General features: G+C 42.7%; 2 protein-coding genes across 2 annotated transcripts; both read right to left on the reverse strand.

The window, feature by feature from the left end:
* Positions 1-286: 286 nt before the first annotated feature.
* On the reverse strand, positions 287-23,422 carry PSAT1 (phosphoserine aminotransferase 1). Its single transcript, XM_024205303.3, has 9 exons — positions 23,303-23,422; positions 18,709-18,769; positions 17,154-17,223; positions 16,092-16,297; positions 13,813-13,985; positions 11,943-12,112; positions 7,515-7,643; positions 5,355-5,492; positions 287-889 (listed from the first exon to the last, which is right to left on the reverse strand). Exons 1-9 carry the CDS (start codon positions 23,360-23,362, stop codon positions 784-786), a joined length of 1,113 nt encoding a protein of 370 aa, XP_024061071.1. The 5' UTR covers positions 23,363-23,422; the 3' UTR covers positions 287-783.
* A 2,065-nt stretch (positions 23,423-25,487) lies between these two features.
* On the reverse strand, positions 25,488-25,946 carry LOC112110313 (interferon beta-like). Its single transcript, XM_024205238.1, has one exon. The coding sequence runs from the start codon at positions 25,944-25,946 to the stop codon at positions 25,488-25,490; it is 459 nt and encodes a 152-aa protein (XP_024061006.1).
* Positions 25,947-27,046: the final 1,100 nt, after the last annotated feature.

Below are 27,046 nucleotides of genomic sequence, written 5' to 3' on the forward strand. Positions count from 1 at the left end.
ACCATACAAACACTTACTACAATAATGCTTATCACTATATTAAAGTCAGTGGGACTCCTCAGGGTAGTGAGCCTCATGCTGGTGAGCAGGTCTGAAGTCAGGAAATGCAGACATCAGTTTCCCCAAGGACTATGGAGATGCGTTCTTGGAATGTATTTGACATACCAACCAAGTATTTTCAATTACCATCAGTTCTAGCCTCATGTGCGTGTTCACAGTATTTATGAAATTCTGTTTATAGAACCAACCAAATTTCAGTAGTACCAACCAAATTTCAGTAGTACCAAACACTACTGAAATTTAGTGAGAACAAGGCATTAATTTGAAAAAAGGGATTTTTACAGTTACAAATAAGAGTAACAAAACACAAAGATTTTTTTCCACACAACTCGGATAGCTTATGATCACAATTATATCTGTGTAAATCCATAGTAACATATTGATGTCCATGGATTTGCAGCAGTGTAACTAAAATCAGAATCTGAACTACAGTAGATTACAATACTGTCCACACTTAGATTGCCAATAAAGTTATCTGCTTTGCAAATTTAGGGACCAATCCTGTCAGGTACTGAGTGTCCTCAACTTAAATGGAAGTTGAGGGTGCTCAAGATATTGTAGGACTGGGCCCTTCATCCTTATTTAGTTACCTACAATAGGTATATGAACTAAAACAAAATTCTTGTTTGCTAAAGTTGTGCATTTTATGCAGCATCACAATAACTGTCAAACCCTTTATGTTTTATTTCATTTATGTGCAACATTGCACTAATTCATGCACATTCATGGCTGATGCATCTGCATGAAGCTTCTCATGAATGTTGCAAGCTTCTGAACATCTTCTATTGTCACAGCATTATATAAAGAAGCACGTATTCCTCCCACAGATCTGAATTGAGAGCAAAAAATAGTTATTTTTGTACATATCAGTAAAGGTGTGCTTACCATTACACACTGCTATCTTCCCCTCAATATATGGGGATAATTCACATTCATGGTAATGAGAGGTAACATTCCATCTTTTGATATGTCCACACAGCTTCCCCTAATGTCAACGGGAGCCAAGCATCTATTTTAGCTACTTATATGGCCTCTATTATCCTAGGGTCTAAGCACCTCACAATCTTTAATGTATTTAATCTCAACACTCCTATGGGATACAGAAGTGCTATTAGTTCCCTATCTGTAAAATGGGGTTAAGACACAGAAAGATTACATGAATTGCTCAAAGTCACACAGAAAAGTCTCTGGTGGTGCTGGAAATTGAACACAGGCCACCCAAGTCCCAGGCTAACATCTTAATCTTCTTCTCCTAAGCATGTACATAAGAACAGCCATACTGGGTCAGACCAAAGGTCCATCCAGCCCAGTATCCTGTCCTCGGACAGTGGCCAATGGCAGGTGCCCTAAGGGGAATGAACAGACAGGTTATCATCAAGTGATCCATGCCCTGTCACCCAATCCCAGCTTCTGGCAAACAGAGGCTAGGGGCACCATTCCTGCCCATCCTGGTTAATAGCCACTGATGGACCTATCTTCCATGAATCTATCTAGTTCCCTTTTAAACCCCGTTATAATATTGGCCTTCACAACACCCTCTGGCAAGGAGTTCCAGAGGTTGACAGTGCGTTGCATGAAAAAATACTTTGTGTTTGTTTTAAACCTGCTACCTATTAATTTCATTTGGCAGCCCCTTGTTCTTGTATTATGAGAAGGAGTAAATAACACTTCCTGATTACTTTCTCTATACCACTCATGATTGTATAGACCTCTATCATATCCCCCCTTAGTCACCTCTTTTCCAAGCTGAAAAGTCCCAGTCTTATTAATCTCTCCTCGTACGGAAGCCATCCGATATCCCTGATCATTTTTGTTGAAGCTTTCTGAACCTTTTCCAATTCCAATATATCTTTTTTGAGATGGGGCGACCACATCTGCACACAGTATTCAAGGTGTGGGCATACCATGGATTTATATAGAGGCAATATGATATTTTGTGTTTTATTATCTATCCCTTTCTTGATGACTCCCAACATTCTGTTCACTTTTTTGACTGCCACTGCACATTGAGTGGATGATTTCAGAGAACTATCCACAATGACACCACTCAAGAAAGAGCTTGGAAACAGCTAATTTAGACCCCATCATTGTATATGTATAGTTAGGATTATGTTTTCCAGTGTGCGTTACTTTGCATTTATCAACATTAAATTTCATCTGCCATTTTGTTGCCCAATCACCCAGTTTTGTGAGATCCTTTTGTAGCTCTTCACAGTCTGCCTGGGACTTACTTATCTTGAGTAGTTTTGTATCATCCGCAAATTTTGCCACCTCACTGTTTACCCCCTTTTTCAGATATTCATAAACTATGTTAAATAAGACTGGGCTCAGTACAGATCCTTGGGGACATCACTATTTACCTCTCTCCATTCTGAAAACTGACCAATCCATGAGAGAACCTTCCCTCTTATCCCAGGACTGCTTATCTTGCTTAAGAGCCTTTGGTGAGCGACCTTGTCAAAGGCTTTCTGAAAATCTAAATACACTATATCCACTGGATCTCCTTTGTCTGCACGCTTGTTGACCCCCTAAAAGAATTCTAGTAGATTGGGGAGACATGATTTCCCTTTACAAAAGTCATGTTGACTATTTCCCAAATTATATTCATCTATGTGTCTGACAATTTTGTTCTTTACAATAGTTTCAACCAATTTGCCTGGTACTGAAGTGAGGCTTACTGGCTTGTAGTTGCCAGGGTCACCTCTGGAGCCCTTTTTAAAAATTGGCGTCACATTAGCTATCCTCCAGTCATTTGGTACAGAAGCTGATTTAAATGATAGGTTACAGTTAGTAGTCCTAAAATTTCACATTTGAATTCCTTCAGAACTCTTGGGTGAATACCATCAGGTCCTGGAGACTTATTACTGTCTAGTTTATCATTTGTTCCAAAACCTCCTCTAATGACATCTCAATTTGGGACAGTTCCTCAGATCTGTCATCCAAAAAGAATGGCTCATGTTTGGGAATCTCCCTCACATCCTCAACAGTGAAGACCGATGCAAAGAATTCATTTAGCTTCTCCGCAATAGCCTTATCGTCTTTTGAGTGCTCCTTTAGCATCTCGATCGTCCAGTGGCCTCACTGGTTGTATAGCAGACTTCCTGCTTCTGATGTATTTAAAAAAAAAAAAATTGTTATTACTTTTGGAGTCTTTGGTTAGCTGTTCTTTTTTGGTCTTTCTAACTATATTTTTACACTTCATTTGCCAGAGTTTCTATTTTCCTCATTAGGATTTATCTTCCACTTTTTAAAGGATGCCTTTTTGCCTCTCACGGCTTCTTTTACTTTGCTGTTTAACCACGGTGGCTCTTCTTTACTTTTCTTACTATGTTTTTTAAATTGGGGTATACATTTAAGTTGAGCCTCTATTATGGTGTCTTTAAAAAGTTTCCATGCAGCTTGCAGGGATTTTACTTTTGGTACAGTGCCTTTTAATTTCTGTTTCACTAACCTCCTCATTTTTGTGTAGTTCCCCTTTCTGAAATTAAATGCTACAATGTTGGGTCGCTTGGAGTTTTCCCCGCCATGGGGATGTTAAATTTAATTATATTATCACTATTACCAAGCGGTCCAGCTATATTCACCTCTTGGACCTGATACTGTGCTCCACTTAGGACTAAATCAAGAATTGCCTCTCTTGTGGGTTCCAGGACTAGCTGCTCCAAGAAGCAGTCATTTAAAGGTATCAAGAAACTTTATCTCAGCATCCCTTCCTGAGCTGATGTGTACCCAGTCAATTTGGGGATAGTTGAATTCCCCCATTATTATTAAATTTTTTACTTTAATAGCCTTTCTAATCTCCCTGAACATTTCAGAGTTACTAACACCATCCTGGTCAGGTGGTCTGTAATATAGCCCTACTGCTGTATTCTTATTTTTCAAGCATGGAATTACTATCCATAGAGATTCTATAGTACAATTTAGCCTTAGATGGAGTTTACCACCAGCTTTGGGCTGCATTCCCAAGCAACCCAACTCCAAGAAGACCCAGTCCCGGCACACCAGGGGCCACTACCAGCCTCACACCATCCACAGACACCTCATAACGGTTTCACGCCTTCTTGCTCCTCCGCACCTGTTGGCTTTCCCCCAGCCCTTAGTTTAAAAACTGTTCTACGGCCTTTTTAATTTTAAGCGCCAGCAATCTGGTTCCATTTTGGTTTAGGTGGAGCCCATCCTTCCTGAATAGGCTCCCCCTCTCCCAAAAGCTTCCCCAGTTCCTATTAAATCTAACCCCCTCCTCCCTACACCATCGTCTCATCCACGCATTGAGACCTTGCAGTTCTGCCTGTCTAACTGGCCCTGCGCGTGGAACTGGAAGCATTTCAGAGAATGCTACCATGGAGGTCCTGGACTTCAATCTCTTACCTAGCAGCCTAAATTTGGCTTCCAGGACCTCTCTCCTATCCTTCCCCATGTCACTGGTACCTACATGTATCACCACCACCACCAGCTCCTCCCCAGCACTACACATAAGCCTATCTAGATGTCTTGAGAGATCCTCAACCTTCGCACCAGGCAGACAAGTCACCATGCGGTTCTCCCAATCATTGCAAACCCAGCTATCTACGTTTCTAATGATCGAATTGCCCATTACCAATACCTGTCTCTTCCTAATAACTGGAGCTCCCTCTCCCGGAGAAGTATCCTCAGTGCAAGAGGATACCACATCATCTGGGAGGAGGGTCCCAACTATGGGATCATTTCCCTCTGCTCCAGTTGGATGTTCTCCTTGCCGGAGGCTTTCATCCTCCTCAACAGCACAGAGGCTGTCAGACCGGGAGTGGGACCGTTCTACTGTGTCCCGGAAAGTCATATCTATGTACCCCTCTGTCTCCCTTAGCTCCTCCAGCTCAACCACCCTGGTCTCCAGAGTCCGTACACTGTCTCTGAGGGCCCGGAGCTCCTTGCACCAAATGCAAACATATGCCACCAGCCCATAGGGCAGGTAATCATACATGCTGCATTGGGTGCAATACACTGGGTAGCTCCCACTCTGTTGCTGGACTTCTACATCCAGTACAACCCCTTTGCCCAGCATGCTGCCTGAATAACCAGACTGGGAAGAACTGCAGAAGGACTTCGATGGTGAGAACAGGGAGGAAGTTTTCCCTACCTTCCACGCCCAAAGTAGCAGCAGCTCCTATTACAACCTCAGGACTGCCAGTCCCAATACTCCCACTGAGATGATAGCGCTGCTATAGTACTGGGGGAGAATGGCAACCATTTTGTCTCATTTTGCACAGGGACCTAAAAAAGTTATAACAAATGAATTCACCCAGGCTTGTACTTACCGATGTCCTTTCAGAGCGATCATATTCAATTCCACAGCTTTATCAAGGAATTTCTTTTCCAGCGCTTCATCACCCTTAATATTGCCAATGCGGAATGGAATATTCATTCTGCTTCGGCTCTTTTTCTCCACAGGGCATCTGAAAAATGCAATTATGACATTTTGTCCTTAATCTAGGTTCTTTTTTAATCCATCTATGGAAGTTATAATGGATGTATTTGCCTGAGTAATCACATTTGGTTAGCCACAAAAGTCACTCTCCCCTGTCGTTTCAGCCAGGGGTCACTTGAATGTTGATTTTATAATAAGATTCTTTTTTAAATAGTATGCTGCTGTGATAACAAATGAAGATTTGATCTTGCCTTTCCTTGCACACACAAACTTTCACGGAGGAGTGCAGGTTGTGCCCATACAGGTTTTCAGTGCCAAAACATAACAAATCCTTTTTAAAGTAGAAATTCTGTTGTATTCTCCACTCTTCTTATTGGATACAGAGTTTGCCAAGCCAATTTGCAGCAGCCTTGTCAGCGAAGTGCAGAGCCCTCAGACCACCACCAGATCTAGTCAGAGATGTGTGACATTGCCGGTCTTTGGCCACAGCAGCATGTGGGATTCTTTCGTTGGTCCCAGGCGTGTAGGCTGGCTGCACATTGACCCTACTCATTCAAAATCTGTTCAGAAGGGCCCTCAAGCAGCATGGAAAATCAAAGCCAGCTAAGTTTAAGTATAAGGGTTTGACATCAGCTGCAGACCATCCTCTATACCACATCAACAGCGCAGATTTCTCTGCGCTGGGCCAGTAGGCCCATAACAGGTGCCTTGACAACAATAGCGCTCTTGGGTGGTCGAAGAGGTCTGTATATGGTGGTAGGCTCGGGTTTCCCCTGATCTCTCCCTGCCATTCTGACTGTAGCATTCTCACAATGGTCGTGGAGAAGGAGTGATGTTGCTTAACACAGGGAGCCACAGGACTGGTGAAGGTTGAATCATCCCAGTTATGATGCACATGGTTGAGTGTAGTTGCGAGAGGAATGGAGCCAAACTGTAAGTGGGTGTTTAGACTACAAAACATGGTTAAGGCTAGGTCGAGGTTAGCTGGTCTAATGTTAGTCTAACTTCAAACTTCTTCCTTCTCTACACAGAGTGGCATCTTTTACCTTGATTCAGTTGGTCACAGTTCACCCTAGGTTTGGTCTTGATCAGTTAAATCAAGATAAGAGATGCTACCCTGCATCTAGACTAGAAGAAAAAGTTAACTGAGGTTAACTATGATGTGTTAGCTAACCTCAACCTAATTTTAGCCACATTTCCTAGCCCAGACACACCCTTAGTCTGGGATTTTCAAAGCAATCTGAGAGTTAGACCATGTCTACACTTACCAGTAGATTGGCACTGCTGCGATCGATGCAGTGATGTTGATTTAGCGGGTCTGGTGTTAAATTTCCTTGAAAAACACTTTCAGTTGTATTTGATGAACATAAGTTATTAATGGTTTTTAGGCCTGATCTTCCTCCCATTCATTCCAAAGGGAGGTTCTAGATATTGATTTCAGTAAAAAGTAGGATTCAGCACTATGGGTGAGTATGAGCATGTCACTCACTGGTCCCTGGACGAAAGGACAGGGGAGAGTTTAACACCATTTCTAGATTGTACAAAGAGATGGTGTGAAGAAGAGATTGGGGTGGGGGGAGCACATACTGCATCTTGTTAGAATATTAAAGCCCATTTTGGCATGTCTATTTTGAATCAGCCAAAGTACTTCCAGGGACATCGGCTATCTACACCAAATGTAGGCTATAGTATAAAAGCTTCTGCCCGTGCATCCCTTAAGGTGCAGAGATGGACCACTTTTTCCTAGGTACTGAATTTTATGTTTAGACGAGAGCTCTTAATATGCTTCCACAATTGAGCTGTACAGGGTAAGATTTAAATAACTTCCCATTGCAATGCAACAGATTCAGATCCATCCTTGGACACTGACCAGAGAAAAGGAGTTTAAGGTAATGCTTGTGCTAATCAACTCCCCTCCCACTGCCCGTGATTTTAGCATTTGGAAAAAGTTTTAGCAGCACTCAATGCTTTAGTTTCACTGTTTTTTTAAATTTATAAGTGTGAACACAATGTAACAAATATTAAACCAAGACAAGTTATTGCAACTTACACATAGAATCCATTGGATTCGTCAATAATGTCATAAATCATTTGTGATTTGATTGAACTCTGTTTATCCATAGCTGGAGTCCCACCATTGTTCTTTATCCATTCCAGGACCAAACTCATGATATAGATACTGAGGAAACAAAAGAAAACATTATGAAGTCATATTATTAAAAAATGGAAAAAAGCAGTAGTCAGGTTTCATTCTGAAAATTTCTCGACAATTAAGTGGAGATATATTATTGTTTTTAAATAACTTACACATTTAGCATCTGGACCACATTCCCAATAATGACAACTTTAAAGCAGGTGAAATTTCTGGGCCTAACTGGAGTAACTGTTTACTTCACAAGTGACAAGTTTGCTGGATGTAACCTAGTTCCTGGTGGAGTTTTCTCCATAAAATAATTGCACCACCTATTGACAGACGCTGCAGTCTTTATCAGGGCATGACTCCCATAGACTTCATTTGGGCATTTTGCCTCTGTAAGGACTGCAGAACTGAGACTGTAACTGGGAATTTTAGTAGAGAAATCTCAGGGAGACCCAGGGCTGGAACAGCAGATGGTTTTATAGACCCAGTGCCACTACACTGACAAAGCTCTGTGGATGATCTTGCATTGTACCTGCCTGCTTTATGCCAGAAATCTAGTCTTATTTTCATGACCATTAAACATATGTCCATGACCCCATTGTCATCTAATGTGAAAAATAACTTTAAACAATTATCCTTGTGGCAACAATAAATATTTTATATTTATTAATTCCAATTCAATTCCTAAGCACAGAGCTGGAAGCCTGTTGATTTCACATAGCTACAAATCAACTATCTCAAAGCCAGTTACCCAGTATTATGTAAAAATCTCCAAAGCCTTTTGCCTTTCTGCTTTGGCTACAAAACTCTGCTTGTTCGAGTTCAGGCATTTCCCACGACTACACCACTTTACATAAACTGTTCACAAGTTTTTATGGCATATTTCCAAAAAGTTTGCTTTTATTAATCCTTCTGTTACAGTTTCCAAGGAAGTTCTTAGACAACATTACCCTACAAATCTCTCTCATACAGATCTAGCAAGAGGTTTTTTTAACATCACTACCTTTAATTTCTCCTTGGATGCTAAATCTTTAAACACTTCAGAAACATTGTGGAAGGAGAGAGGTTATGGACTCCCTGTTATAAATTAACACAGCAGCTTATGGCTTTGAGGGCTCACCCCTGCAATCTTCATGACAGCAGAGTGTCATTTATCCCTATGCAGAGGTCTATGCATCACTTGAACTCTATTTTGAAGATTTAAGTGGTGCATAGCCTTTCCACTGGCCCTCTGAATAGGGGTAAATTTTGCAAATAGCCCATACTTACCCAAGTCTGTGGGCGACTTAGGCAAGTAAGGTTTGGAGGTCTGAGCCCTAAGTGACACTCTTAAACCAGTCAGCAAGAGAAAATCCCCTACCCTTCTGCCATGCCAGTCAAAAGGATTTGGAGAAGCTTTAAATATAAAATAAATCCTTGGAACTGAGAAATGAGATTTCTCCAGCAAATTTGCTATTAATTTTAGCAGAGGAGCTTAGTGTCAGAAAGTCAAGACTCTTAGTGCCAATAGGTTAAGACTATCAGCATCACATTAATTTAATTCAATGTTCTGCTAAGTGGCTCATGCAAATTCGGTTAATATTTCCTGCCTATTTGCCAGCTAGCCCTGGAACAGAATAGGGGGAGGCAGAAGGAAAGGAAAAAAGCTTTGCCATTTCCTTACAGAATAGAACAGGCATCCTAAAACCAAGCCAAACAGATCTGTATCCTGCCAAAATTTAGGTCAGTATTAAACACGGATTCTGGAACATCCTCCAACGTGGTTCACTGGCATGAAGTAAAAGCTGGCCAAGTACTGGGTGGGAAGAAGGAAGAGACTTTGGATCATAACTTTATTTTAAAATGACTGCATTTCCCACTCCAATTGATATGAATAGATATGCAGTTATAGCTGAAAAAGCACTTCCATTAGAAACAAATTATCACCAATGACTGAAATTTCTCAGTGTACTTTTCAGCCCAGAAATGAATTTTTGTTTGCACCTCAAATGTGGAATCTACGCTGTTGGAGTTCCAAGGTATGGTGAGTTTTTTGTTTTTCAAATGGAAACACACTTGCATTTGAAAAACCATGAATGGTTTGGATTTAAAACTTGGCATGTCCAAATACACAGTATTCAATACAGAATGTGTACTTTGGCGAGCAGGAAAATAAGTGGTTACAAAAAGGTTTTTATCAGCCAGTAAAAACAGCCTACTGAGCATGCACAGCACTTCGTTACACAGTTAAGTAAACAGGGAGGGCAAATATGTAAATACATGTACAAAGACCTTTATATTGACAAGGTCAACCCCCCTCCTCCGCTGAACAGCCTGTCCAACTTTTAAGAGGACTTTAGGAGGGACTCAGCAGGAGGTGCCGGTACCACCAGTTTCAAATGTGCGTGCTCTATAGGGTGCAGTGCACTTTGGAGTTCAAAGCTCCAGAGCGAGAGCCTGAAATGAATGTACAGTCTCTCGATTTAGTGCTCCATTAATAAATATAAATATAAAAAGTCATATTTCATGTCAGTACTGGGATTCCCATTTAATACATGCAACATTCAGGAAATTCAAAGTTACAGAGCCCACATCTCTGGTAACTTGACCCACTGCACATATATACTAAGTTAAGGCATTAAGGTAGACCCCAAATACAAGGATTATCATGCCTATGATATATACTGAATGTTCAATACGGCCCAATCCTAGTTTATGCTGGAAACAATGCTGAAATTCCTGACTTATGTGGGGAAAAAACCATCCATAAAATTGTATTAACGGAAGTTTTGCACCGAAGGATTTTGATCTTAAAAAGCAGAGTGTACTCTTTCCAAAGTTTGCCAGAAAACAGTATTCTGGGGTACAGGGCATACACTTTTTTTAAAACGAGTTTTGGATTAGAACAATGGTTGTATTTTATTAAATCACCTTTATATTGCACAAACTGTACAGGAAATGCTTCCAATCCCACTGAAGTCAATATAAGTTTTACTATAGATGAGGCAGGATCGGGCCTACATGTCTTTTGAATCTTCCACTAGCAAAGCCTGTTTTCTCTACTGTCAGCAGCTCAGTGTCACTATGCAGTAGCTGTGGAAGAGCAAGCTGTATTCTGTTGTGACTCTTCTATACACAAAATTGCCAGATACATTCGGATTCTATGATCTTGATTGCTGTTGATGATTATGAAGCAGAAAGAAGAGTTTTATTTTTGGATGTCAGATTGATCCTGAAGTGGTAATCTGCGCAAATTTACTATGAAAAGCTCTGACGGAGGATAAATACAAAATCACCAAGATGCCAGTTTTCACACTCTTGACTACAATCTCACTTTAACAGCTATTGCAGTAAATGATGTCGCAACAATAGAAAAGGTTTTAGGAAAAATCATTTAAAAGAATAAGTCTCTGCCATCAACGTTTTCCAGCAACGAAGATACAGAGGGATTCAGCTGTGCAGGATGCACTTTGAAAGGAAGGCCCAAAGTTGTGTTTGCTGAAGGAATCCTCCACACATAGCTACCCTTCTTCCTCCACCCATCATGCAGATAAGAGATCAGCCACCTCCACAGTACCATTCCCCACTCCCAGACGCTACACGGGAAGGAAGGAGGTGCAATGTAGAGGCAGGATATACATTGTCCCCTCCACCCTACGGGGGGATTCACTGCTTGAGGTATTCCATGGGCAGGGAAAGGGGGCCCTGGATGTGCTGTGGAGACAGAAGATCTATGTGTACATGGCTCTGGCCTTCAGTATGTTGCTGGGGATCTGCATGCTTTAGGGTCTGAAATGCTGGCTGCTTTGGCAGTTGGAGGGAAAGTGGAATAAGCCCTGGCCTTTGAGGGAAGGTTTTGTGGGAAACTCCATGCAAGGAACTTTGAGGAGTTTCCAATTCCCTATGTAGGTTTTTTTCCCCCGTGTGGATATTTGGGCCTTAGGTTTGTCTGCTGAAGATGGGAGCTAAATCAATCTGGATTGACTGACGATAAAGACTAAGGACCAAATTCTCTCCTTGCATCAACTGAGGCATCACCACTGAAATTCACTGGACCTACTTCAGTTTATGGTCAGCACAGAATTTGGCCCTAAAACTGCTATAGCATGGAATTATCATCTAAAAAGTACATACTGTATAATAACTTCTTTCAACTCCCTCCTTCAACCCTGATTTAAGTCACAGGATTGGGGCTTACAATAGTAGTTCCCTCACTCAAAGTCATAATGATTTGATTTACTGTACTTTATCCTCCAGTCTATTTGTGACCTGGTAGCAAAATGTACATTCAGTTTCTGAAATCTTTTCTGACAATAGCAGCAGATGCCAGCCTTGTAGTTTGCTGGAGGAACAAGTTACCTGTAGCATGGAGGAGTGTTATATAATGAGCCATTTCCTGCTTGTACTTTGTAGTCCAATACTATAGGGCATTCTTTAAGTGCAAAGCCCAGCAAATCCTCGCGCACTATTACCACAGTTACTCCAGCACAGCCAGCGTTCTTCTGGGCACCAGCAAAAATGACACCAAACTTTAATAGAAAGAAAATGATTTTCTTAGAAGCAATGACTTATTCAGAAATATTATACAGTTATAAGATCTGTCTCTCTATAAATATCAAGACTTACACAGCATTATCTGAATGGCTAAGAAAACATATCCCAATTTTTGAGGGGTGGAGGAGGATCAATTTTGATTTCAGGGGTCACTTCCAAATTTCAGACAATCAACATTTTCCTTTGTTTATCTGTACTGTCAAAATTAAATACCTTCTTTCATCTGAGGCAGTTCACTTCAAGAACCATCTCACTTTGTTTACCAAGGGTCCACCCAGTAGCCACAAATTATTCTCAGAGAAGCCTGTCTCCATCTGTTAGTACCCCAAAACAATTTGCTTGAAAAACAAATAGCAGCATTTTCAACAAACCCCCCACTGGTCCAGAACTGGCACCCTATAATCTCTAGCTACTCAAAGGGAAGTAAAGGAAAGGAGACTCAATGAAACCCAATTTGGCCCTAAACTATTTGGCCCTACTTTCCCCTGGCACAAGTTGCTATGGAAAGTCAGATGCCTATGTTTCACTACAAGTGAAAAAGTACACAAATCAATAACACTTCATACTTCCATAGTGCCTTTCATGCAAGAATATCAAAGCATTTTAAAAATACTGGTAAGTGTCATATCCCCGTTTCACAGACAAACTGATGCACAGAGATTAAATGACTTGACTATGGTAAAGGCTAAGATTTTTGTCATGGTTATTTTTAGTAAAAGTCACGGACAGGTCAAGGGCAAATCAACAAGAATTCATGGAAGCCATGACCTGTCTGACTTTTGCTGCTGCAGCTCCATGCTTTCCCCTGCCACCATGGTGGCTGGGAGCTGTGGGGTTCCCCCTCTGCCCAGAGCAGCTGGAAGCCGCAGGGCGGCGGTCCCTGCACCCACAGTGGCTGGGAGCTGCAGGGTGACCATATTTCCCAAAGAGAAAATGGGACACCTCCAGCCATTCGCCCGAGGCATCCCCCTTTCCCCTGTGCGAGGCTGTCGCCCATCCCTGGAAGCCTGAGGTGGGCCCCCTCCGGAGTCTGTCACCTGTCCCTGGAACCTTGCAAGGGGGCCCCTGTCACTGCTGTCGCTGGAACCCTGCCAGGGCCCCGCTGGCTGCCAACTCCAGTCCCGCAGCCCCAGGGGCTGACGCAGAGAATGTCATAGAGGTCTCTGAAAGTCATGGAGTCCGTGACTTCCATGTCCTCCATGACAAACGTAGCCTTAACTATGGTCATACAGCTTGTCCGTGGCAGAGTCAGGGTAGAATCCAGAAGTCCTGACACCTTGTCCCCTGCTGTAACCACTTGAAGGAAAAGCTAATACTCAAGAGCCACTTCAGCATCACTTAAGACAACACAAACAACTATCTATCTTAGAAGATTCTTAGTGTAAGGCCATGACTGTCTCTCTTTTAATGTGGTGTACAGTGCTGAGCACTCACACAGCAGTAAACATAATTTGACATGTCCAATTCTTAGTGAACAAGATAGCACATTAGAGACACAATATTCAGACTTGAGTGCCTAATTCCTTATAAAGGTACCTAAAAAAAGGGAGGCCTGTGCTCCAACAGCTTCAGTGGGAGTGGAGAATGCTCACCACAGTCCAGCCACTTTTTTGTCTAATCCAAGTTTGAAGAGGTTGGACTGCACTTTGTAAAGCGAGCATGTTTGATACTGTACCTTGGAAACATCTACTGGTCTGGACAAGAAATTTGATGACATATCACACACCAAGACTGCTCCTCTGACATCAGGTACAAAGTCAAACTCCACACCATGAACAGTCTCATTAGCACAGTAGTAGACATAAGAGGCATCCGGTTTAAGATTCCAGCTGCTTGTGTCAGGAATTTCTGAGACAGATAATAAGAGGAGAAACAAAGGTTACCGAAGACAGGTAGAATCAACACTCTAATTTTACTGGTGTAACTTTACTTTGGCACTGAACTTTAAATTGCTATTGAGAGTGTTTTATTACACTAGGCAACAATAGTTTTTACCAGCAACAAATCAAATTCACCTGTAGGCTAGGTACAAAAAAAAGCCTACTGCACTGAGAATAAAGAACGTACCCATCCCTAAAGACTCTAGTCTGCACCCACTGAAGGAAAAACTCCAATTAACTTTAATGGGTCCAATAGAGCTCATAACATTACAGGGGAGTGGCATCTTAAGCGGGGGTTAGGTTCGGAAGTCAGCGCGTAAGGTGAAAATCGCATATAGTCAAACGCTTATTGAGTGGAATGGTGGGCGGAATCACCTGCAATACAGGTACAGTACTTAAATTGTCTCTTTTTTTTTTGTTTTGCCGAGAGCGTATAGTTAAAATCGCGTACGTTAAATGCGCCTATTCTGCGACTCCACTTATAGGCAAAAATTAGGAAATAGCAAGATGATGTTAAAGCCACTAAGGGCATGGCTACACTTGCAGATGTAGAGCACTGTGAGTTAAACCCGCCTTCAGAGAGCACAGTAGGGAAAGCGCTGCAGTCTGTCCACACTGACAGCTGCTTGTGCACTGGCATGGCCACATTTGCGGCACTTGCAGTGGCATTGGGAGCGGTGCATTATGGGCAGCTATCCTAGCATGCAAGTGACTGCAATGTGCTTTTCAAATGGGGGCGGGGGGGAGATGGGGTGGAGTGTGACAGGGAGTGTGTTGTGTGTATGTGGGGGGAGAGAGAGTGGAGTTTTGGGGGGCTGAGAGCATGTCAGCATGCTGCCTTGTAAGTTCAGCCAGCAGCAGTACTTCCCTCCCTCCCCCCCAGCATTCCACACTAATCTGTCTCGGAGCAGATAAGCAGCCGGCTGTCAGAAATGGAGCTTTCAAACAGCATATCCGCATTCCTACAGCGAGTTCAAAACAATGAGAAGAGTGGCCACTTGACTTAAGGGGATTATGGGACGTTTCCAGAGGCTGATCAGAGCGCAATAACGCAACACCTGGTCCACACTGGTGCCACGGTGCTCCAGTGGGGGCGCAGCAAACGTTATTCCACTAGCCGAGGTGGAGTACAAGCAGCGCTGTAGCTGCAGAGTCAGAGCACTCTACATGCCTTGCCAGTGTGGACGGGGAGTGAGCTAGGGCGCCCGGAGCTCCTTTATTGCGCTGTAACTTGCAAGTGTAGCCAAGCCCTAAGATATACCTTTTACAGTATAAGAGGCATTTATGCAAGACTGAACTGCATCTAGATCCAGCCAATTGATATATCCATAGCTGCTATGGCAAGGGGAAGGAGAAGTTTAGGGCACATAAATCAGTTCATCATTTTGTCCAAGAAGTCTTCTTGGACTGTCACAGTGCAGTTCCCTTTGCTCAAGCTTCTTTTCCCAACCAGCCCACCTCCATCCTAGGGGCCAGTTCCTTTCCCAACTTAGCAGGCTGGCCCTCAAGGCCCACTTGCTTCTGGAAACCAGCTCCCTTCCCCAATGATTTCAGAACACAGGGAATTGCTAGGGTTCCAGAAGCAGCCTTCTTATGACAACTGCCTGAAGCGGGAATCCCCAGCACTTGCAGAGAGCAGTGCCCTTGTGAATGGGTTACACCTTTTTAAATGCTTTAGATTATTCATCAAATCACACAAATTAAAATTGTAAAAGACCTATCGGATCATCCAGTCCATCTCCCTGTCAAGACAGGATTGTTTCCCACCATACAGTTTCTAGGGTCTGCTCAGTCTAGTTTTAAAAGTCCTGAGGAATGGGGCTTCCCTTCCTTCCTCAAAGGAGAACATTGAACAGTTCAATGGCTCTCACTGTCAGGTAGAACACATAGATGATGTTGGCAGTTCAAAAAAGGTTGGCGCCCAACTGTTTAACTGGTTCTATTCAGTAACCTCACAATCATTTCTGGAATGATTCAAATGTGGGAGAATTGTTCTCCTAGAGCAACTTGAAAACCTTGTTAGATGTGACTACATGCAAGATTTCCAGACACAGCAAGCTAAATGTCAACTTACTTGTGTAACTTCCAAGTTTAGGATGAACAATGTTCACTTTGGCATATTTCTCTGCCTCCTTAGCTGCCTTTGCTGACCAAGCTCCAGTAACCACATAATCTGCACATCTTCCTTCTTTTAGTCCAATAAGGTTAAGTGGAACAGCACTGAACTGACCAGACCCACCCCCTTGGAGGAAAATGACTTTGTAGTTTTCTGGAATATTTCTGTGTAAAAGAAGGAAATTAGTTTTCTATTTCAAACAAAATTATGCACAGGACTTAGTACACTCTTTGCTACTACACTTGCTGCAAAAGTCTTGAGAGAGTTATATCAGTTTTAGATAGGGTCATTTCAAAGACATTAAAGCAAAAAGTTAACAGTTTGGTATTGGTTTGATCTAGGTATGAGGAGCCATTTCATTGGTCAATACAAAACATTAAGATGATGTCACAAAAAAACCTTGCTTGTTTCTGACACTAACAATAAACAAAGCCATTCACTAGTACTAATTCTATTGTAGCATGTTTAAACCACAAGTAAGATGGTGTATACGTACAACAGAATTAATGTTCATGAATGGCTCACAGAAAATCGTATTTTTTCATTTCTTTTAATATATAATTTCAATGTCAGAAACAATCGGTTTAGAAAAAAGAATGGACTCCTGAAGGCAAAGATTTACAGATTGGTCTATTGTTACGGTAGATGTATGCTAAAAGTGTACAATTAATGAGCTTAAAAGTGGAGTTTAACTTTGAGACCAAATTTTAAAAACTTGCATGTACAATTGTATCTAACAGGGTTGCTGTCCTTTATGAGGTCTATATCCATGATAGATTGGAGTTTTAAAAACATGCTATTTTGAGTTAATAAGATTTTATAAAAGCATATGAAAAGTTTCTTAACCTAATAAAAACACTTTAGGCATACTCAGATAAAACAAAAACTAGCAAACGGAAGATCAATTTCAGTCCCAAATTTATATATTTTATTATCGCTATAGTATCTGAAAAACAGGTGCTTTGATGTGAAGGGCTTTCACATTAATCATTGAGTTAGTTAAAAATACCCAAAACTTACAGCAATTCACGTAAGAGATTTTCAGCTGTGTTTATAATTTTTGAGAAATCAGATGTCCTATGGCTCATTTCTATAGGGTGGAAAAAAATAGAGATAATATGAAAGAAAACCATAGCACAAACTTGACTTTATAAAACAGCTGGATAAGCGGCAAAGCCTTCTGTAAGCCAGTTGTCCCTGATATAAACCACAATGCTTAATATTTTAATAATACTTTGCTCACATAGTTCCGAACTCAGCAAAGCACTTAATCACATTCGTAAGTCCATCCCTAATTCAGCAAGCAGCCGCTCCAAAACCCACTGAATTCAATGAGCATTGGATCAGGCTCCAAGGCACTAATGCATGTGTTTAAGTGCTTTGCTGAATCAGGGCATGGTGCCTTTCTGCTGAAGAACATGAACCACACTAAAAAGTATTATTCCCATTTTATAAAAGTAAACTGAGACACAGAGACGTTAAGGCCCAATTTTTCAAACACGAAGCTTAGCCGAATAAGGGGCTGGACTTCCAGATGTGACATACATCTGCAGCTCCAGTTAAATTTCATCCCACACATGGGTGCTCTACACTTCTGAAATTCAGAGCAATTTTTAAGATATCTAAACATGGCCCTAACCATCTAAGTTTGAAATCTGGTGCCAGGGATTTGCCTAATACTTCAAAGCAGACAGAGGCAGAATTTGGATTAAAACCCAGGTCTCCAGCCAGACTCCCAGGCTCATGCTCTAACTCCCTCCCTTTTAATTCTGTTTTTGGTAACAATCCAAGTATATTTTCCCTTTTATCATTTTAACATCTCAGTATAGAGCTGCTCTGTAACCAAAGTGTAGTTTTTAAGGGGCTTCTTTGTTCAATAATCCTGTTGAAGAGCTAAGAATCATTAATATTAATCCTCATTATCAGACCTCTACTCACTCTATTTGTAGAAGTTTATGACTTATTACAAAATAAGGCCCTGATCCCGTAGAGCAGGACTGCTAAGTGCATTGCATAAACTTTCTTTTCTTCCTTTCTTTTTTTGTTTTGCAAGTTTGGGCTCTGAAGAGTGAAACAGACATGCATGTGGCACAAAAGACAGCAAACAGGACCCCATATTTCCTTCTTAAATGTAAATGTGGCTTCATATAAATTTGGAAGATTTATACAATATAGATAAATATAATATAGGGGCATTAAAAAGGCATTTATTCTCCACTGACAAAATTAACGAACAAACATCTTTTGCAAAGATCCAGAAGCACTAGCTATGATTTGTTGTGTTCCTTGCCTCTGGGCCTCAGTGTAGGATCAATATAAAATAGATAAAAATATAAAATCTCTGTCCACATGTCACTTCATAACCTTCTAGTGGATGATTAGTGTAGAGAAGAAAACAATGTGTAAGCAGATCCTCAGGACTCAGACGCCTTCCGAGGTTAAAGGGGTAAGAAATTTTAAAAGGAAATGCGACACTTGATTGAAATCTACAGCTCAAAATTTCTTATACTTATTTCATAATCCAGCTAAACTTCTAAACTCCGTAAAACACAGAATAATTTTAAAAAAGCCTTACCAAGTACACTTATACCAAGTCCTTTGTAGTCCACCAATTCTTTCTGTGCTTCTAGCAATACCTACCCAAAAAAAAAAAAAAAAAAAATCAATTTGTCATCATTGTGTGCCAGTGCTGAAGCATAAACATCCCAGCTACTGCATATTGTGGCAATGTGACATTTCTCAGTCCATTGTAAAATTACTGAAATTTCAGATACTACTACAACTTCACCTTATCTACTAGCTTGTCATATGACAGGATAATCAAATCATGTGCCCACTGTGGGTATTCTTCATCTCAAGTCATAGTCCTATGGTTCAGTGTCCAGACTATTACAGTGTTTGCATGGTTTTGCTGGACCTTTCCACCTCCTTTGTGCTGATTTAACAACAACAAAACTTGGAGCATATATTAGCTCCTTCTATCTGTAGATCACCAATTTGCTACAGTATACAGATGGGGAAACTGAGATTCTGAGAGTTATGGCCAGAAGCAAACTTGTGAATTCTGAGTGGCTTACCTGGAGGCAACTTAAAGTGGCTTGATTTTCAGAGCACAGGTGCTCAACTCTTCCTGATAATCAGATTTCTTTAAGGTGTCTCAAGTTGGGCTCCCAAAAATAAATAAATAAAATGATGTGCCCCCCAAAAAATTCACTGGTCACTTTTGAAAGTCTAGGCCTAAGTGAATAGATGCCCCAGCATGTCCTCTCCTGTTGCTATCATACACCAATGAGCTGCACTCAGGGTCTAACCATTAAACCATGTTGCCCACAACTGGAATAATTCTTAGCTCACAAAATGAAAATAATATTCTGTCTCCCCCTCAAAGGAGAGAGGAGAGTGAAGAACTCAACAAAGAGCTCTCCTTGGCAAACATAAGCACACCATTTATGGATTTGCCAAGGAATCATATGCTCTGAAGAATTGCACAAACTAAGTGTGACATGTGACCAGAAAGGGTTAAGCATCCTGCAGGATGAATGACTCAAATTCAACCCTTAAAGAAATATGGGGAGATAATGTTGGTGTTTTTGTATTTACATATATATCGGTAGGGGTCAACAATGTAATCAACAGCCCCTGTCTATGCTGTATTCTGTTAATTCAGAGATCAAAAGAACATCTTAACATTTAAATGAACTGTAAACATAGGATGTCTGTATTCATCTCGCTTTGAAATGTATAGCAAATCATCTGCAAATGGTGGAAAGACAGGCAATTACTTTATGTCAGGGATGGCCAACCTGAGCCTGAGAAGGAGACAGAATTTATCAATGTATATTGCCAAAGAGCCACAGTAATACGTCAGCAGCCCCTCCCATCTGCTCCCCCACCCACTCCCCGCTCCCAGCACCTCCCACCCACCAGCAGCCCTGCCAATCAGCACCTCCTCCTCCCTCCCCACACCTCTTGATCAGCTGTTTCGTGACATTCAGGAGACCCTGGGGGGAGGGGAGAGGAGCAAGGGCATGGCACGCTCAGGGGAGGGGGCGGGAAGGGGTGGAGTGGGGGCAGGGCCTGTGGCAGAGCCAGGGGTTGAGCAGTGAGCGCACACACACACACCCCGGCACAGTGGAAAGTTGGCACCCATAGCTCCAGCCCCGGAGTCGGTGCCTATACAAGGAGCCACATATTAACTTCTGAAGAGCCGCATGTGGCTCCGGAGCCACAGGTTGGCCACCCCTGCCTTGTGTTAATCTGTGTGAATAACTACCAGGTGATGCTTAGGAAGTAAATCTACTTCAAAGTCACCCTGATTGCCTATTGTTTACCCAGGACTCTATAGTCATGTGGATGCTAGAACATTGTATAAAAGACCCTTGGGTCCTGATCCTGTCATCTCAGATCTGCTTAAGCTTCATTAGGGGAAGTTTGAGTCACAAGATTGAGATCCCAGTTAAGCTGGTACACCCTGAATATGATATTGGACATTGGACTATAATCTATGGGATAAATTCTAAAAGAACTCTTTGCAACTACAAAGCTCACCATCTCTGCTACGAATCTGAACCTCAAGAATTGAACTCCTGTCTATGAATGTTGATCTTTTAACCATGCTCTCGCTCTCTCTTTTCTTTTTTAAAAAATTTTAGTTTAGTTAATAAGAATTTTCTGTAAGCGTGTATTTGGGTACGATCTGGAACATTCATTAACCTGGGAGGTAATGTGTTCGATCCTTTGGGGTTGGTAGAACCTTTTCTTTTTTATATGATGAAATAAGATTTTCAGAAATCATCATTCTTGACTTGGGTATCTGGGTGGAGGACTGAGGCTGGGTTACTTTAAGGGAACTGTGTGGTTGGGTTCTGGGCAACCAGTGAGGTAATAAAGAAGCTGTTTGTGCTCACTTGGTAAATCTAAGTATTGGAATATCCCCCAGCTTTGGGGATTGTCTGCCCCATTCTTTGCAGTTCACCCTAACTGAGTGACCTCAGCTGGCTCCCCTGGGATCCCCATCACACTAAGCAAACTGCCTTCCCAATAAGAAATCTGCATGACCTGTTGAGGGTACCAGGTGGTCACCACCTGACTGATCTGGAAAGAGTGTCACTTTTGACATCTGCAGACTGTGAACTTTGGACTAGTGGACAGCACATGCAGATTGATAATTTTTTCCCTCCTGAGCCAAAAACACAAGCAAGATACAAAGATCTCTTAAGAATTGAATTAAAAACAGTGTTATGTGTTAGTAACATTGTTTCAGGGGAATTTGTAATTAAAAAAAAGGGAGGGAGGAAGAGATTACTTTTACAAAAGAATGTGCTTCTTCCTCTCACACACTAACAATCCCCCTCTCCCAAGTCTTAAAACAAAATGTGCAAAGGTCAACAGCTCCTGGCATTCCTTTGTTTCAATGGGAGTTTGGGGAATGCAAGGAAAGCAGGATTAGACCCTACTAAAACTGAAGTGAAACATTCCATTGCAAGAGTATTGCAATTTCCAAACAAGGGGGGCAAAAACAAACTAACAAATTGTAGAGCCTGATCCTGTCCTCCCTCGCTTACAAAAATAGTCCTTAGTCACACAAGTAATCCCATATAGGTCACATGACTACCAATACTTCGCAATTAAATGATTGCAGGATTAGACATTAGAGCAGCACCAATGAAAGAGTGCTTTCCTGTCTAAATGCTTGGTTAGAAAACACAAGTTTATTTGCAATATAACCTACAAAATATTTCCAGAAAATTCGCTGGATGCCGCTCAATAGACACCTGACTGAGAAAGAACAGCAGCCACGAAACAAGAATATACTAGAACAAACCCAGACACAGAAGTAAAAAAAAAAAAATGCTGACAGTACATAACCATTGTGTGGAAAATTGGAAGCTTTAAATTAAAGCATGAGCCACTCCTCCACCCAGATGTAACTGGATAACTGATAGCTGCTGATGCAACTTTCCAAAGGATTAAGTCTATACTTTAGACATTATCATTTTTTCCATATAAAAGTGATTAAAGATTGCTCCTTCACTTAGCTCTAGCTTTAATTTGCTGTAGTTACACTAACGGATCTGGAAATACACCACTTTCAGTAAGGGAGATAAGTATCCAACAATTAATTACAAATTTATCAGGTTTTGCAGTTATGAGAACTAGATTACTTTGACCTTTTATTTTCCCCAGCAGTAAGGGCAAGTTTTATTTCTAGAAAGAAAACTCACTGATGTGTTAATAGTATGGATTTTTTTAAGCTTAATTTTCCCACAGTCTGCAGATCTGCAATGACAATAGCCAAATGGGAAAATGCCATTTCAGCCAAATGCCTTTTCTCAAACCGGCAATATGCCACAAAAAACTGACAGTGAGAATTACCTAACATGCCAATGAGTTATACCTGAAAGCAATGCACTAAGTCTCTAGCCTTGGAACAAAATGAATTACAGATGACCAACATGCTTCAGATTTAGCAGTTAAGGGGAGAGGACTAGTAGATACCTACTTGGGTTAACAGTAAAACAAGTCCCCTGCAATGCAGGCACTGCTTTAACCGTAGGTACTGGAGCGAGCATCCCGAGAGGGACGTTAACCTTAACCACAGTCTGAGCTTCAGGAGAAAGATCCCTGGTTTCAAACTGGAGTTTGACCTGTCACAGACCCTGGTAACACTGACCCCGGGCAGGACTTCGAGCCTGCATCTGCGGTGCCGAGCTGAGAATACTTCCAACAGGAGACGCAGCCAGCCAACCAGTGCCAGCACGCCCGCAGATTTAGCTGACTTCAGCAGCACCCAGCCTCTGCTTTACCCATTTCAATCCTTACCCCTCTCTTTCTCCCCAGGGCACACCGCCTCCCCCGGCCCGCGCTGAGCGACCGGCGGGGGGACGGGGGGACGGGGGTCTGCCAGCCTGAATCACCCCAACCCAATTCCAGACGAGCCGGATTTACTCCCGTGCTAAACGCCGCGGAGTCCATCTCCCCCCCATCTCCGGTGCAAGCCCGAGCGCTCCCGCTGCAACAGCGTCTTGTTCCATTCCCGGGGCGGGGGCGCTACTTTCCGCCCCCTGCCAAGCCCCGGCGCAAACTCCCGTTCCCAGAGCAAGCCGGGTCCCCCCCGCCCCGCGCCAGGCTGCCGCAATTCCCGCGGCCGCAGACTCCCGGGTACTCACCGAGCGCGGCAGCTTAGCGGGTCCCGCGCCGAAGTTAACCACCTGCCTCTTAGCGTCCATGGCCGAAAGATGCTGCTCCGGCCGCCTGCGGGCCCAGCTAGAGCACGGGGCAATAATCACACTCAGCGGCCTGGTTTCCTATTGGTCCCCGTCACATGGGTCTGTTTATACCCACGCTCTGATTGGCCGCTGGGCTGAGAGTCGCGCAGTCATTGGCCCAGTCGCCACGAGCCCGCAGCGTGATCGTTCCACCCCCCAGATGCAAGGTAGAGCCGAGATTGCGACATTCTGCCGCTGCAAACTGGAGGAGGCGAGGATAGTGCCTGGGACGACGTTCTGCGAGTCAGTGCTAGCCCTAGCCTTGCTCCCTTGCCACACCCCCTCTCCAGTAAGGTGGAGGGAATGCATCCAAATGCAGGGCCACAGGAGATGCCTTAGATGAGACTCATGCTTCTGACATGCAATTTCACAATTATCCTGTATGTCTCCCATGCTGAACTTTACCCGTGGGCTGCCAGTTCTTGATCCAAATGTCCAATTGCTTGTTTTCAGGAAACAAGACATTTTAACAACCACATGTATAAACATTTTGAGTAAAACATAGCACCACATTTTTTTGTGAAAAAATTTCAGCTTAGGTAAAAGTCCATCTTTTTATTAAAAATACGTTCATTGAAAAAATATTGATCAACTGTATTTAATGTGCAGCTGCAGTCAAAAAAGCAAACAGCATGTTGGGAATTATTAAGGGATAAATAAGACAGAAAATATCATATTGCCTCTATATAAACAGGAGTGGCTCCAGGGTTTTGGCTGCCCCAAGCAGCCAAACAAAAAACAAAAAAAAAGCCGCGATCGCGATCTGCGGCGGCAATTCAGCAGGAGGTCCTTCGCTCCGAGCAGGAGTGAGGGACCGTCCGCCGAATTGCTGCCGAACAGCTGGACGTGCCACCCCTCTCCAAAGTGGCCGCCCCAAGCACATGCTTGGTAAGCTGGTGCCTGGAGCCGGCCCTGTATATAAATCCGTGGTGCGCCCACATATTGAATACTGCATGCAGATGTGGTCTCCCATCTCAAAAAAGGTATATTGGAATTGGAAAAGGTTCAGAAAGGGCAACAAGAATGATTAGTGGTATGGAACAGCTGCCATATGAGGCGAGATTAAAAAGAGATAACTAAGGGGGGATATGATAGAGCTCTATAAAATCATGAGTGGTGTGGAGAAAGTAAATAAGGAAGTTTCACTCCGTGCATCTGAAGAAGTGAGGTTTTTTACCCACAAAAGTTTATGCCCAAATAAATCTGTTAGTCTTTAAAGTGCCACCAAACTCCTTGTTTTTGTGGATACAGACTAACACGGCTACCCCCGATAAATAAGGAAGTGTTATTTACTCCTTATAACACAAGAATTAGGGGTCACCAAATGAAATTAATAGGCAGCAGGTTTTAAACAAACAAAAGGAAGTATGTTTTCACACAATTTTTTCTACTTGAGATGTATCCAAAAATCTCTCTAATGAATTTTTACCAGGCTCAGTATGATAAATATGATCCTGGAAGGGAAGACTTATATTGACTATTGCCGGAAAAGAATCAACCCATCCAAGGAAACAGTGTGGGCAGAGTATCTGGCAGGTAATGATAATGGGCAAACTAATGTCATTATTAAAGGACAAATACTGTTGAGTACATAGCACCCTGGCAGTTATTTCATGGGACTGTTGAGAAAGATCTGAAATTAGGACCATAAACCACTGAATCTGGAAAATTCTGCTGAAACTTGAAATCATCGGTGCTGACTCCGTGGGTGCTCCAGGACAGGAGCACCCAGGGGGAAAAAATGGTGGGTGCTGAGCACCCACCGGCAGCCCCCTATCAGCACTTCCCCCCCTCCCCGCACCGCCCTCCCATCACAATCAGCTGTTTCACGGCATGCAGGAGGCTGGGGAGGGGAGAGGGAGGAGCGAGGATGTGGCACGTTTCGGGGAGGAGCTGGAACGGGGTGGGAAAACATGGAGCAGGGGTGGGAAGGGGGGGGGTGGGGGAGGGGCGGGGGTGTGGCTTTGAGGGAGGGGGTGGGGTGGGGGCGGGGCTTGGGGCACAGCTGGTGCTCATCGAGCACCCCCCGGCACAATGGAAAGTCGACGCCTGTGCATGCAGGAACAGAGCCCTCTGCATGCGACTCTTACCTATGCCATATAGAAGTGTGTCGGGTGAGATGAGGTGCCATGGAGTCAGATGCTTTTGCACACCGGCTGTATTGCTTTTCTTTCAGGAAATCGTCTATCGTCTGGAAGTATCTTTTCAGTTTCAGGCTGGTGAGCAGGAGGTTCTCATTTCCTGAGTAGGTTATCTCCTTTCCCTTCTCAGCACTAAAACACATCACCACGTTCTCAATCTGCTGGTGACGACCATTTTGGAATTCCTTTATGAAAGTCCCATTCCAGGCTGCTTGGGTAAGATTGTCATTAAAGATATGGAAGAGCTCTTGGAGGATCTGCTTGATGGCTACCTTGGCATTCTCTTGCTGGGACAGTTGGATCTTGAGGATATCTCTGGTCTTGAAAGCTGTCCTTTCATTTAGACATTGAAAGGGAAAGTTTCCACCCATTTTCTCCAGATGCTCTAAACTCTCGCTGTTCATTCTGGTTTGTAGAACATAAATCCTGTTACAGTCCAGACATGAGATTTCACTGGAAAAAAGGAGCATGAGGCAACATTGCAGCAACCACCTGCTGATCATGATGATGTCTTAGATTCCTTGTGTTTGTGTAGAACTTGAGCAAGTTCAAGGTAGACTTTTGTGTTTTCGACCCATGTCTCTGAATGTAAGTATTCCGTAGGAAAAGATTTTTCTTTTGTCACTTTCTACTTTTCAAGGTTTTTCCTGCTTGAGGTTTTCACTTTCAGTTTCCTTCTTTTTATTTAGTGGAAGTGAACAAGTCATTAGAAGAACAAAATCACAGTCATTACCTTTTTTAATATTAAAGAATCCCTACATTTCTTTCCTTAGGTTCCCCCTGCTCTCTTAGATAAAGAAAATTTAAAGACTAAGAAGAGTATGATGATTAACAGTGTCATCCAGTTACAGGTTACAGTAGGGATTTGTCTGTCTACTCCCAAATTCCTGTAGTTAGCACTGCTAGACAGGTCTGAATGTCTGTTACGGCAGCAAGACTATCCATGCTTTTAAGTGATAACAATAAATTTTGGCCGAGGGGCGGGGCGGGGGGGCGGAATTACTGCAGAGCTTCTCTTTGCTAGACTCTGCAGATAACAGCAGTGAAGTGATGTGTAAAGCTGCTGTTCCTTCACTTTGCCAGCAGGTGGAAAACTTTCCCTCTCTGGTGTCGCACTCAAAATCAGAAAACCCTGCTATGCTCTGGCTGTCTTATTTCCTCCTTCCAACCTTATAGGGACCTCTTAAAATGTGATAAGCATGGAAAAAATTCCTATGAGAGATTGGGACCAGACAAGTCTCTATTAATCTCACGCAATTTCCTGGCCATTTGAAATATGAGAGAGGAAAACCCATCTGTGTAGGGAATACCAGAGGATGGACAGAGGGCACTGAGAAACTGGGTGGTTTACTTAAGAACCCGATACCAGCTGTGAAAAGCCCAAGGAACAGGTACAGTCGAAGGGTATGAACATGCTGTCTTCCCGGGCACTTCTGAGTAGTTCCCAGTGATGTAGTGTAGTGACATGGAAGGGAGTTGTCCAAAGAGATTGTGTGGTTGGTAA

The sequence above is a fragment of the Terrapene carolina genome, unplaced genomic scaffold (genome assembly GCF_002925995.2).
Source record: "Terrapene carolina triunguis isolate 2854851 unplaced genomic scaffold, T_m_triunguis-2.0 Scaffold113, whole genome shotgun sequence".
Taxonomy (NCBI): Eukaryota; Metazoa; Chordata; order Testudines; family Emydidae; genus Terrapene; species Terrapene triunguis.

What these genes read in the sequence shown, in the direction of transcription:
- PSAT1 (XM_024205303.3), bottom strand. Translation starts at nt 23,362, where the DNA reads ATGGACGCTAAGAGGCAGGTGGTTAACTTCGGCGCGGGACCCGCTAAG. An exon ending in CCGCTAAGCTGCCGCGCTCG is followed by an intron (nt 18,770 to 23,302) that starts GTGAGTACCCGG and finishes TTTTTTGGGTAG; the next exon opens with GTATTGCTAGAAGCACAGAA. An exon ending in ATCGCTCTGAAAGGACATCG is followed by an intron (nt 890 to 5,354) that starts GTAAGTACAAGC and finishes CTCTCAATTCAG; the next exon opens with ATCTGTGGGAGGAATACGTG.
- LOC112110313 (XM_024205238.1), bottom strand. Translation starts at nt 25,946, where the DNA reads ATGAACAGCGAGAGTTTAGAGCATCTGGAGAAAATGGGTGGAAACTTT.